Source organism: Papio anubis, chromosome 13 (genome assembly GCF_008728515.1).
Source record: "Papio anubis isolate 15944 chromosome 13, Panubis1.0, whole genome shotgun sequence".
Taxonomy (NCBI): Eukaryota; Metazoa; Chordata; class Mammalia; order Primates; family Cercopithecidae; genus Papio; species Papio anubis.
Window position 1 is genome coordinate 69,037,546 of NC_044988.1, and position 13,158 is coordinate 69,050,703.

The 13,158-nt window shown below is 48.8% G+C and overlaps 1 protein-coding gene across 9 annotated transcripts in view; it reads left to right on the forward strand.

The window, feature by feature from the left end:
• Positions 1 to 850: 850 nt before the first annotated feature.
• NR4A3 (nuclear receptor subfamily 4 group A member 3) overlaps positions 851 to 13,158 on the forward strand; it is a 44,264-nt gene continuing 31,956 nt past the window's right edge. For 2 of the 9 annotated variants that reach the window (XM_021927318.2, XM_021927323.2), the window contains exons 1-6: positions 852 to 1,850; positions 5,092 to 5,265; positions 6,162 to 6,233; positions 7,457 to 8,409; positions 12,117 to 12,246; positions 12,705 to 12,877. In XM_021927318.2, coding sequence (XP_021783010.2) covers positions 6,203 to 6,233; positions 7,457 to 8,409; positions 12,117 to 12,246; positions 12,705 to 12,877 — 1,287 coding nt within the window. In that variant the 5' untranslated portion in view covers positions 852 to 1,850; positions 5,092 to 5,265; positions 6,162 to 6,202. The other 7 variants (XM_021927322.2, XM_021927319.2, XM_021927321.2 and 4 more) reach the window with 7 other exon arrangements.

Genomic DNA, 13,158 nt, shown 5'->3' on the forward strand with positions numbered 1-13,158 from the left:
ACACACAAATTGGGACAGGTCAAATATATAAAATGGTATTTGTGATTCAAGCGGACCACATGGGGACCACTCTATCTGCATTGTTTCACTGAAATATTTTCTCCTCTCCAAAAATTCATTTCTGAAAGAGGTTGCGTTCACTCAGCAGCAACCTTTGGGACTAGGGGTCTTTAACTCTGATAAATTTTGTTTTCATCAAGAAATTTACACTTAAATCTATCATTTCCAGGAAGAAATTGCTTTCCCTCATACAGTCACCCAGGCTATCGGCACACCATTTCATGACAAATGTGTCCCAGGAGACCAAAGCAAATCCCCTAGCGAGGGACTGACTAATAAATCCTGTTGATTGATTTCGAAATGTTTAATTTGGGAGATGTGGGCGGAGGGCATCTACAACCATCAAAAAGTGAAAGTGCTAGTTGAGAGTTCCATTTCTGACCCGGTGCTGGGGAGGAGGAATGATTTGCAGTAGTCAGACCCGCTCAGCTGTTCAACACGTGTGTGTTTGTTTTATACACATTGAGTAGTTTCTGCTGCAGCGCGCGTGTGGATGATGGATGTGCACTTCGCTGGGTTATAACGTGTCCAGTTAAGAAACCCACGCCGTACGTGTAAAGAAATCAAACCTTATCCCCGGAACTATCTGCATCCCTGTGTGAAACACGCACCCAGTAAATGATGCGGGGAGGGAGGATTAGCTTGGGCGCAGAGGACCGGAGAGACGTAAACAGCTTTAGAGCCTTTGCATGAGGAAAGTGCAGCTGCACCTCAGGGCGTCTTCGGGCTGGTGCCAGACGCCTTCTGCACCGGCTGCCAGGTCACTGAAGCTGGTCAGAAGCTGGCTGGCGGAGCCTTCCCTTTCGGAAGAGCTGTCCTCTCCCTTACCCCCTCGCCCTGGCTCCGTGCCTCGGGGCAGCCTCGGAGGCGCGCCAGCAGCACTCCTCCAACTCTACTCCACCCGAGCCTGACAGCTGGGCGGTCCCGCCTGACCCGTGGGCAGGCCGCTGCACCCTCCCGCAGACGCACGCCCTGGCGAGCGGTTCCGCTGCAAAAGGGCTGGCACCGCGGGTCCGAGAAGCCCCCGGTCGGCCGTGCGGCGGAGTTTCCATTGTGCAGCCGTGCGACTGGCCCAGAAACGCGCGCGCGCGCACACGAACACACACACCCTCCCTCGCACACGCGGAACCGGCTGGGCCAGGGGAGGGAGGAGGAGGGTGACGTAGCGTCCCATGGCGTCACATTGACGTCTCGCATTCCAGGCACTCTATGGAGAGGCCGCTAGGGCTCCTGTGGCATAAATGACGTGCCGAGAGAGCGAGCGAACGCGCAGCCGGGAGAGCGGAGTCTCCTGCCTCCCGCCCCCCACCCCTCCAGCTCCTGCTCCTCCTCCGCTCCCCATACACAGACGCGCTCACACCCGCTCCCTCACTCGCACACACAGACACAAGCGCGCACACACGCTCCGCACACACACTTCGCTCTCCCGCGCGCTCACACCCCTCTTGACCTGAGCCCTTGCTGGTGCAGCGCGGCGCCGCAGCCGGACGCCCCTCCCGGGCTCACTTTGCAACGCTGACGGTGCCGGCAGTGGCCGTGGAGGTGGGAACAGCGGCGGCATCCTCCCCCCTGGTCACAGCCCGAGCCAGGACGCCCGCGGAACCTCTCGGCTGTGCTCTCCCATGAGTCGGGATCGCAGCATCCCCTACCAGCCGCTCACCGCCTCCGGGAGCCGCTGGGCTTGTACACCGCAGCCCTTCCGGGACAGCAGCTGTGACTCCCCACCAGTGCAGATTTCGGGACAGCTCTCTAGAAACTCGCTCTAAAGACGGAACCGCCACAGCACTCAAGTACGTATGAGATTCGCCCAGTTAATAAGGGGACTTGCTAAAAAAGTTGGCTTGCTGGGAAGCGTCGCTCCTGAAATTGACAACTTTGAGTGTGGGGTTCCCTCCCCGACCTTGCCGCCCGGCTCCGGCTTTGCTAGCCCAGCGGCCCATAGGTTCTGATCTGAAACTTTTCCCCTGTAGTGGGCCCGCGAGGATCTCCGGAGCTCGTGGGATTCCTCCCCCACTCGAAGAGGCGAAAAGCCTCTAACAAAGAGGAGGACCGGGATTTGTGCAATAGCGGCTCCAGCGATGTAATTCAGGGTATTTCGGCTCTAGTTGTCATGGTAATGATGCTCTCGGCGGCGGCGGCGGCAGCGGCAGGGAGTTGCAGCTCCGGTGATGAACGGCAGTAATTTTCCTGCCTTTTAAGTAGGATTGAAAATAGGAGCTCTGGTGGGTCCAAGAAAATGTTCCTAATGGTGGCACCGAGCTGGTTCTCTGGAAGGAAGCTTGGGAGGGAAAGGCCTAGGCAGCCGTGGCCAGAGTTTGCGGAGGCACTCGGAGGACCTCAGGAAAGAGGGCGTAATTGTAGGAATGTGGCTTATTGTATTGAAATGAGCCTGGGGTTCCACTAGGCACGTCTGCCTGGCGTCGCTGACATGCCGGTTTACACTTTTCCCTTAGGAGGTAAATCGGGTGTAATTGGCGACTCCCGCGCGCTGACACGTGTGGGGACGGTGTCCCTCTCCTCCGGACCTTGGTTCGGTGTGGGAAAGGCATGCTTTACTTTTTCACTGACAGAACTCGCGCTTTTGGAGAAGTTGCTCCGAGTGTTTTACTATTAGTAGAAAGGAAAGTTCTCGGTGGTGAGACGAAAGCGGTCATGCGAGCGCGGTCTGCGGAGACTGACTTCCAAAGGCACCTATCCAACCTGTTGGAAGCCTCGGGGCAGAGGCGAGGAAGAACGCATTTGTCCCTTGATTTCCAAAAACGTTCTTGGAGATTGTCTTTTATTTATTTATGCGTCCGGATTCTCCAGAGCGAAGAGCTGCGAGGAGTTAGTAATCAGAAATGTCGGGCTGTGATCCCAGGGCCTTGCGGTGCCGGGAGATAAGTACAGGGAGCCGTCAGTCATTCCATCACGAGTCCAATGCCGGATCTCCTTTTCCCACGACTGGGAAATATTTTATAGAACCAAGCTGGGGAAAGAAAAAGCTGCCCAACGTGGCTAATGGGCACAATGAATGAAGTTACTTTATTCGAGTTATTTTCGCTGAACAAGATGCTCGCAGAGTTAGTATCAAAGGCTCCTTAGGCCACAGCAACCTCCACGCCCGCTCCGCCCCCACGCCCGGCACCCACCCACCCCGTTCCCTGGGACCGTGCGCTCACAGAAATTCTTCCCCGCGGTTTGTCTCGTCTCCCTCGGTCTTTCTGAGAATCTCAGTCTTTCCCTTTCTGTCAGTCTCTCCTTCGCTGCTCTTGCCCCCGCCCAACCTCCGCCCCCGCTCCCCAGGGTTGGAAACTCCGCAGAGGAGCCCCGGTCACAATGGTGCGTTTCACGGTTTCCTCCACACACTTCACCACGGGGAGGGGAACACGGGGGTGTTCCTTTCGTCTGCCCACGAGAAAGAAAGGGGCTTTGACAGAGGTAGTTATTTCTTACTAATTTACAACCCCAAGGCTCTGTGCTCCTGGCCCCGGCGGCCGCAAACCGGAGCGGCAGAACGTGTTTCCAGGCGCTGAGGCTTTGCCTAGGTAACCGGTCGTTTGTGGGGCGGAGAGAGCGGCGGGGCGCTGGGCTGGGCTGGAGGAAAGGTAGTGTGGGCCCTCCCGCGAACGCTGGGCGCTCGAGGGGAACTCCTTCGTTGGGGAGAGGCGGTCCCCGCCCACCCGAGTTCAGAGGCCTCCCCTCAGAGAACGACTCCGCTTGAAAGGCCCTCGGGGAATGCGGGACGGGATTGCGGGCACCCACTGAAGGGGCGGGTGGGGGATTGCTGGAGACCCCCATTGAAGATGCGGGGAGACGGGAAGCACACGCTACAGCCATGGGAAGATCCGCTTCTACCCGCTCTACAGCGAGCGAAAGGTTTCCGTCGGAGCAGCTCTGGCTGGGGCTGAGGGTGGCAAGGGAATCCCCCATTTCCTGGCCGTTGAGGGTTACCTGGGCCTTGGAGCTCCGAGTCCCTTTCTCTCTTCCTGCAGGCAAGCCCCGGGCTCAGGGGCGCCAGCAGTCGACCCTCGTGGCCCCGCGCACCTCAGAGGTTTTTGGCTTGGTTTGATTTGGGGGTTTTTCGATGCATGTTCCCACTCTTCGAGCTGTGCCCACCCCGGGCAAAGGGGGCGCTATAGGCCGGAGTTTGGGGCACCCAGTTCCTTCCCTGAGGCCTGCTGAGCTGCGCTTTCAGCTACAAAGTTTCGCTGAGGCTGTGCGCTGAGACGCTGGTCCCGGAGCCGCGATGGGCGCCCTCAGGAATGTGCCCCCTCTAGGCCGCTGGGTGGCCGGGAGTCTCTAAGCGGCCCACCCTCGAAGACACCGCCCTCTGGGCACAGGGGACCTGCCTTCGCCCGCCCCATCGGCCGCGAACGCCGTCCGCTTCGTCCCCTTGCTTCCAGCGCCAGGCTTCCTTTGCTGTGCCCTTTTGTTTGCTTGACCCCTGGCCCTTGAAACTCGCGGCTAATAGAAGCGAAGCTCCATTAGCATTTAGAATGAAAAGCGCAGACTTTCTTAATTCCTTGGGGCATTCATGCATTCGTTCCGGACCTTGTGCATTTCCTATGCAACGTGTAAAATTTGTATTTGAGGGATGGGGGCGGGCGGAGTTGGAAAATGGCTTTTTTCCGCTAGTGAACACTCACTGACCCCCATATTCCGGCGGAGCTCGTTCTTCAAGTGTTCTGCTTTCTTCGGTTTTCCTGACTTCGCAAGCTCGGAATCAATTGTGGGGGCAGAGAGATCAATTTCTGGGCGATAACAGGCTGCGCGTTTTTTAGCCTCGGTTCCAGTGCCACAAAACAGTGGTAGGCGCAGTGGGTTCGTACAACCTTTCCTCGGCTTCCCCAAGGCTGTGTGATGCTTTTTGCCCAGGGGGACTCCTTAATTTTATTAATCACCCTTAATTTTATGATAATTCTTTGTAATTAATGTAGCATTTCTAGAGGTCGCCAACCAATTCCCCCAGTCCCCAATGCGCCCAGCCCGGGTCGTAGTGACCCATCCTGGTCTCACTGTGACCTATGTCCTCTCTCCCCGTGCCTGTAGAGCCCACTGTGGAAGAGCGCAGCCCGGCAAGCCCGGGCCCTGAGCCTGGACCCTCAGCGGTGCCGGGGAGCACTGCCGGCACTTCGCCTCACCGGACGTCCGCTGCTCCTACACTCTCAGCCTCCGCTGGAGAGACCCCCAGCCCCACCATTCAGCGCGCAAGATACCCTCCAGGTAGGTACGAAGGCACGACCCTTTTCTCCTCCCTGGCCGAGGGAAGTGGGTGGGGGAACCACACACTCGGCGGGCAGCGTGGTCGATCTGCCCAGTGCCAGGACAGTGACGGCTGGCCGCGAATTTCACAACACAGGTGGCTTCCTCATGGGAAGCTCCTCTGTATACCACACCCTGTTGCTACTGAGTGGAGCAGCCAAATTAAATTAAGCTTGCATTGCTCAAAATTAATTTTCCTAAGAGAAATACAAATACACCAATAGATTAGGGTATATTACACATTTTTATTTCATTTTTGCTCTTCTTTTGTAGTCAGTGTACACATGTAAGAGTTATGGAATCACTTAGAGCAATACTGAGCATTTTCATTTATATACAACTCAAATCATTTGGGTGCAGAAGTTTGGATGATTGAAGCTGGGAGGGAAGGAGAAAAGCATTTGAGCTGAAAACCAAAGAGTAAATTTGAGTTTGGTGAAAGAACAGATTGCACGTTTGGTTTGTACCACCTCTTTACAAATTTGTTAAAGGAATACTAGGTGCCAAGCCTGTGTGGGCACAATAGATAATGCAGATAAATAGAATACAATCCCAGCAAGCTCATCTTCTAGAGAGAAACCTCAGAAGGACACAAATAAGAGCAATAGGAAGGGACTGGCCAGAAAGAATGACAGAAAAGACTAAGGGAGAAATCCTAGAGGTGCTGAAGGGAGAAGGAGAATAGATGAAAGATCAGGCAGTGTTCTTTCTTTTAAATGATTAGCCTTTCATTTCATCCCAGCAACTGGACAGCAAGATAAGTAACTGGACTTCAAACTATTGAGTGTATTTTTAAGGCCCTGCTTGTTAAAGAAAAGCTTGAACTGGCCTCTCCTCATCACTGCTTCTTCCAACAGGCCCTCATCACCTTTTTTCAAGTCAAGATTTCATCCCATACATGCATGACTCAATCAGATTTGGAAATGTGGGTAAGAGAAAGATGTCAAAGGAAATGTGAAGTATTCACTTCTCTATTAGTCACACCTTTTACACCATAGACTCCAAAGAGGCGTTAAGCACCTGGTTTTCCTTTGGCTCAGAAAAACCAACCACCAGAAACCACCGTTTTTTTACCATTTATATTTAGCCATAAAGAAAGGAAAATAATTAGATAAATCATCCACAACATCTAATAATTCTCAGAGCCTTCTCACTCAGTTCAGCCTCTCTGAACAATAGTAAGCACCCTGGATACCAGCCACTTTGGGGGCAACATAGTCAAACTGGCAGAGAAATCAAGTCTATTCAGAAACTGCTTTTTTCTTTATCGGGGTACTAATTCTAGTGTCATAAGGAAATACCAATACTAACTTGCCTATTATAATAGTTATAAACTGTTATCACAAAACAGCCACTGATTTGTTTTATTAGTTAGAATTGGGATATATATATGTGTGTGTGTGTATATATATATATGGGTGGGTGTTTTGTTGCAGCTGCTGATCTTTTTCTTTGCAGATGGTATAAACTCCCCCGAGTCCATTTCCTGGGCCTATGTCCCCACCTAGCTGACTGAAGTTATCAACAGGGGTCCAGTTTGTGCAGGCTGCTAGCCCTATTGGAGGAGTGGGGAGGGGGTGGGAGAAAGCAACCACAACGTGTGTGGGCAGCCTCAATTGGCACTCATAAAATGTTAGAATGTCAACTCTCTCCCTTGGCCACTAAATCTCTCACAGGGTAGCTTTTTTTTGACTAACTCAGGTTTACAAATCAATGTGTGTGCCTTGGGGGACCAATGGCCTCTTTCCCCCCAAATAAACCGCTGGCTTTCTCTTTGTCCTCCTAGGTTATAGCTGAGGAGGCCACTCCAATTAGTTTACAGGACTCAACGCCTCTTTTTAAAAACATCTGTGAGCTTATGAGGAAAGACTTCAAGTTTCCCAAATCTGGTGGAGGACAGGGCAAGGGAGGGAAGATAGGCACAGAGGTCCACAGGAGGTCAGGTTTTGGCACCCCTTTGTCAAGAATTCAGCTTCCTTACTAGGGATGAAGTAAATAAGTGTGGGGCTTTGTGTCTGTGCTACCAGGAGGAGGACAGGATGACACTTCCTCTCTATTTCCCAGATTAGAGAACAGTGAACTCAGTGCTGCCTGTTGGCTAGAAAACAAGTGTTAACTTGCTTCTGAGAGACCCTTTTCTCGGTCCCTGCAGATATGCCCTGCGTCCAAGCCCAATATAGCCCTTCGCCTCCAGGTTCCAGTTATGCTGCGCAGACATACAGCTCGGAATACACCACGGAGATCATGAACCCTGACTACACCAAGCTGACCATGGACCTCGGCAGCACTGAGATCACGGCTACGGCCACCACGTCCCTGCCCAGCATCAGTACCTTCGTCGAGGGCTACTCGAGCAACTACGAACTCAAGCCCTCCTGCGTGTACCAAATGCAGCGGCCCTTGATCAAAGTGGAGGAGGGGCGGGCGCCCAGCTACCACCACCATCACCACCACCACCACCACCACCACCACCATCACCAGCAGCAGCATCAACAGCCATCCATTCCTCCCGCCTCCAGCCCAGAGGACGAGGTGCTCCCCAGCACCTCCATGTACTTCAAACAGTCCCCACCGTCCACCCCCACCACGCCGGCCTTCCCCCCGCAGGCGGGGGCGCTATGGGACGACGCGCTGCCCTCGGCGCCCGGCTGCATTGCGCCCGGCTCGCTGCTGGACCCGCCGATGAAGGCGGTGCCTACGGTGGCCGGCGCGCGCTTCCCGCTCTTCCACTTCAAGCCCTCGCCGCCTCACCCCCCAGCGCCCAGCCCGGCCGGCGGCCACCACCTCGGCTACGACCCGACGGCCGCTGCCGCGCTCAGCCTGCCTCTGGGAGCCGCAGCTGCCGCGGGCAGCCAGGTCGCCGCGCTGGAGGGCCACCCGTACGGGCTGCCGCTGGCCAAGAGGGCGGCCCCGCTGGCCTTCCCGCCTCTCGGCCTCACGCCCTCTCCTACCGCGTCCAGCCTGCTGGGCGAGAGTCCCAGCCTGCCGTCGCCGCCCAACAGGAGCTCGTCGTCCGGCGAGGGCACGTGTGCAGTGTGCGGGGACAATGCCGCCTGCCAGCACTACGGCGTGCGCACCTGCGAGGGCTGCAAGGGCTTCTTCAAGGTGAGCGCTCGGCGTCCCCTCCCCTCCGCACCCAGACCCCTCACTGAAGGGAGCTTCTAAGTGGGTGTAGGAGCATCCTTGTTCTTCCCTGTTTGAGAGCTGTAATCGGTGCATCATGCTTTATTGCAGCCCTTCCTAGCACCTTCACATCCATTTTCTCAGGGACTTTCTACTGCGGTCCATGTACAGCAGGCCGCCCCAGACGGACTCCGAGGGGTCCGTGAACCTCCTGGCCGGACACTGCCCTATGAACATTTTTCTGGAGAGCTTTCAGCAGAGTCTTAAAAGGACCTGTGACTTCGAAAATGCAAAAACCTCATTGCTTTGTCTGTCCATCCAGGGTGTCTGAGGGGATAGGGTGTGCATACCAAGCCCTGGACATTTGTGTCTCATTTAATCCTTACAGTAAGAGCTGGGGCTCTAGAGTCAGACACATCCAAGATTGAATTCTGGCCACTCACTAGCTATTTTTAGTAACAGTGTTTTAAAGGTAGATATTAATTATCCTTGTTTTGTAGATGAGGATGTTGAGGTTTGAAGAAGTTAATCAGCTGCCTCAGGACACACCTTCAGAGAAGGGAGATGGAGGCAGGGTACCAACCCATGTTTGTGTGACCCCAAAGTCCACTCCCTTTTCACAGTTCTGCAGCTCTGGGAGACGGGACAACTGTCTTCTTCTGTGGAAAGAGGCAGCTCTTTCCATAGAAGATAGAACTTGGGGTCTTGTGTCCTCTAGGAACCTTTCCCTACCTCTGTACCATATACGGTGCCAGGTGTAGACATAGTTCATTCCCTCATAGGCCTAACGGAGAAATTTTCCAGTGGGAGGGCCATCAGCCCGCCCCATATTTTACCCACGAGGAAGCTGAGGCCTGGAGCGGTGAAGCCTTATGCAGGCTGTAAGCAGTGATTTAGCTGCCCATGAGATGTTTCCAGCTGATTTCCCCTGACTCCTGAGTTCAGTGTTATTTCTGCCACTTAGGGAAAAGACCTTGCTCTTTTGCTGTGCTACCTTTTGCTATTGACTCCCAGACTTTATCAGACACGTACTTCTGTGCCATCCTTCTCACTCCCCACCCCACTGGCCATTATTTCAGTCATTTACAAACCCACACAAATTATTCCCTATCCTCTAGTGCTGGACAGGGTAGAGAGAAAGAGGAAGCGGGATGCTGATTGGGTAACTTGGATTTGGGAGGCCAATAGGATATATCTGTGAGCACACCAGAATTGGAGAGAGAAGATTCAAATAGAAGACCTTAATCTTCCACCTTCCAGTTGTATCATGTTGGGCATGACCCTTCATTCTAGGCCTGTTTCCGTATCAGTGAATAAAACTCAGAGAAGGGCTGTGTATTCAATGAGATGAAATATATATGAAAGCGCTTTATAATCTTTAAAGGGCTATACAAATAGTTCATTATTAAACAAAAGCTATAAAGTATTTGTAAAAATACACATTTGTGGAGGGATATACATAGCAACAAGCAACAGTTATTTTTGATCTTCAGATACTAATTATATCACTACTTGAGTTCTGCAGATAAACAAGAAAATGTTTGTGGAAAAACTGCAATATGTTAAGTGCCATACAGATATTTGGGATTGTGATGTTTTAAATGCAGAATCTTGGTTATTTTATTTTATTTTTTAGCCACTGAGTTTAGCCATTTTTTGTCTTAACTACTCAAGCTTTATCAGAGCTACTTTCAAGTAACTGCATTCCTTTAGCAGATTTGATTTTTACAGGATTTCAGTGGAAAATGCTGAAGGACCGTGAAACTGGCAGCAGAAGAGGGAAAAGAAAAAAACAAGAATTATTAATAATCTACAAATATAATTATCCCTAAATAATTGAGAGTTGACCAAAATACCAGAGTGGTAATACATTCTGAGTCTAGAAATGTCAATTAAGTGTTCCCCAACAGCTTCCCTTTTCTGCAGCAATCCCTTGAAAACAAATCTATACTTGAAAGGGTGGGGGCAAGATGGGGGAGAACCACCCCACAGATCTGTTAATTAAGGGAACCGGAGCAGGTTTTACCCAGTGGCTTTCTACCATTAAATTGAGTTCTTTAAAAATGTGACATGAAGTGCAGTTAATGATAGGAATTCGGTGATTGAACCATAACGATCTCTCCCTGTCCTTAAACTGTGCACACACACAAATGTACGAAAGGCTTCAGGTTATTGGGAAAATGTATACCTGAAGCAAAATGCCATCAGCACTCAAATTGGCATACAGCCTTGAGGATGATGGCAAGAAATAGAGTGTTAGAAATTACTGCATGTTCAATGAAAGCTTTATTCAGGAAATACACGTTTCCTACCCTTACAGACTGCTAAGAATTTAAATGCTGGAACCTCAGAAGTATGCCTGTGTTTCAGAATTTTGCATTTTAAACTAAAGTCACCTACTATGGCGGGGGAGACATGTCTTAGACTTGAGATAGGTTGGCTTTGTTACATTAAGTTTTATATAAGCAATCTAGAAACTATCCCCTAAAATGAAATTAAAAGGTAACAGGGTAAAACTGAAACATGGGGGTTGAGAATGACTGAAAGTAAAGGTTGAAAGCGAATCTAGATATTTGAACACAAAATAGATCATGAAGCCCAAGTTACCTGGATTTATTTTCTTTTTTTTTTTAATGCAGCCCAGGCTTCCAAAATAAATTTCAACTTTCTGCTCTATTTGGAGTTGTATAGATCCAGGTAATTTCTGAATAGTTTCACCCTAAGTGGTAAAAATACATTCATTTGCACATATGTTTTCAATTTAAAAAGCAAGCATTTGTTTAAATTTGGAGGATGAAATATGTTTATTTCTCCATGTGTCATTTCCAAATTATATGGATTCTGAAAAATCCAACATCGTTTTTCTATCCAAGCTTAAGTTTTATTATGTTTTTTACAATATGGTTATTGAGTCTATGTCAATAGACATTTATGAAATGACCTATTAATAGGAATTTTCACTGAAAATATATGGCTCTCATATATCTTTCTTTGTCTCTTTTTCTTTTGTCCCTTGAGGTTTTTTGTTTTCTTCCTTGGATATAATAATGCTTTGTAATAACTGCTTTTAAGATTTTGCTTTGAAAAGTCAGGAATGGACTGTTTATCATATATGGTCTTTAAAGATAAAATAAGCTATACAGGTTGATTAAGTGAATTATTTTGCATTAAAACATTATTTCCTATATGTTTTAATTAGAAAAATCCTGATTTTGCTTTTTATGATTTCATCTCTGTTGGGTAACAAAGCCAGTTACTGTGATATTTGACTTACAATAGTGATAGCAAACAAAGTACATCCCAGATAATTTTGATTTTATTTTAATAAGGTCAGCAATAATCAGGGGAGTGGAACAAGTAGAAAATTGTTCCCAAAGGGATATTAAAAGTGGAGATAATCTAATTCTCCAAGGTATGATATGTTGACCTGGTAATTTCAGATATGATTTTATCATTCAGAGTTGGGTGTCTCCTGAGACTTGCTTTAGAACAATCTGAGATGATTTTCATTGTCAGCGGCTAACACTAATAAAATTGTTTTTCCTGCAGGCTAGCGTGTTAGGAAATTAAATTTATCGAATTATACGAATTGCACTGTCGCTTTTCACATTGTAATTAAAATACATCTTGTCAGGTCCTACCTCTTTCCAGAAACTATCAGTTGACTATCTTGTATTATATTTTCTCAGAGAACAGTACAGAAAAATGCAAAATATGTTTGCCTGGCAAATAAAAACTGCCCAGTAGACAAGAGACGTCGAAACCGATGTCAGTACTGTCGATTTCAGAAGTGTCTCAGTGTTGGAATGGTAAAAGAAGGTATGGATATAATGCTTTTTACGCAGTTTGCTTATACGTATTCTCAGAAATCACTGAAAAAAGTTAATATTTACATTGGGATGGTGAATTTTACTAGTTCCTTTTTCCTTTCAACATTTTATTTTTATCATATATATCTACATTTTAAAATAACTTAGGACTATTTATTCTAATTTCTCAAAATTAATAGGGGACTTGTATACATACATCTTTGCTCTATTTAAGAAGGAGACTTTTAGGGCTAATTCATTACCAAATGTAAATATGGGTGGCTTTTATGCTGCTTGTTTCAACTCTCATGAAATCATTGTGTGAATATTATTCCAAACTTATTACCACTTTTAAACGGTTGGTCTCATTAATGATTGCTCAACTGTAATGTGTTTTTATTCCTTTTTGTGATTTATGGTCATTCAGTCCATAATCTTTGAAGATTGTTTTGTCTCTTTTGGCATCAGTTGTCCGTACAGATAGTCTGAAAGGGAGGAGAGGTCGTCTGCCTTCCAAACCAAAGAGCCCATTACAACAGGAACCTTCTCAGCCCTCTCCACCTTCTCCTCCAGTCTGCATGATGAATGCCCTTGTCCGAGCTTTAACAGACTCAACACCCAGAGATCTTGATTATTCCAGAGTAAGTTTTATGATTTCCTTCTTTCAAATGAATGATCAGGGTCTCTTATTTATGGCTACTAGTAATAAGAGTTGATTGAACGATTTTGTGTCTGGCATCATGTTAGACACTTTTCATACTTTTTCTATATTTCTCGCTTCATTTAGCAATTCAATGCATCCATTGCACCAAATAATTTTTGCCTTATTGAATCTCTAAATGCCTTAACAAATGACCTTGACAGTGCTGCACCTGTCATACACATTGTTGCAGGATTCCTGGTGGTTGTGCCAATGAAAATC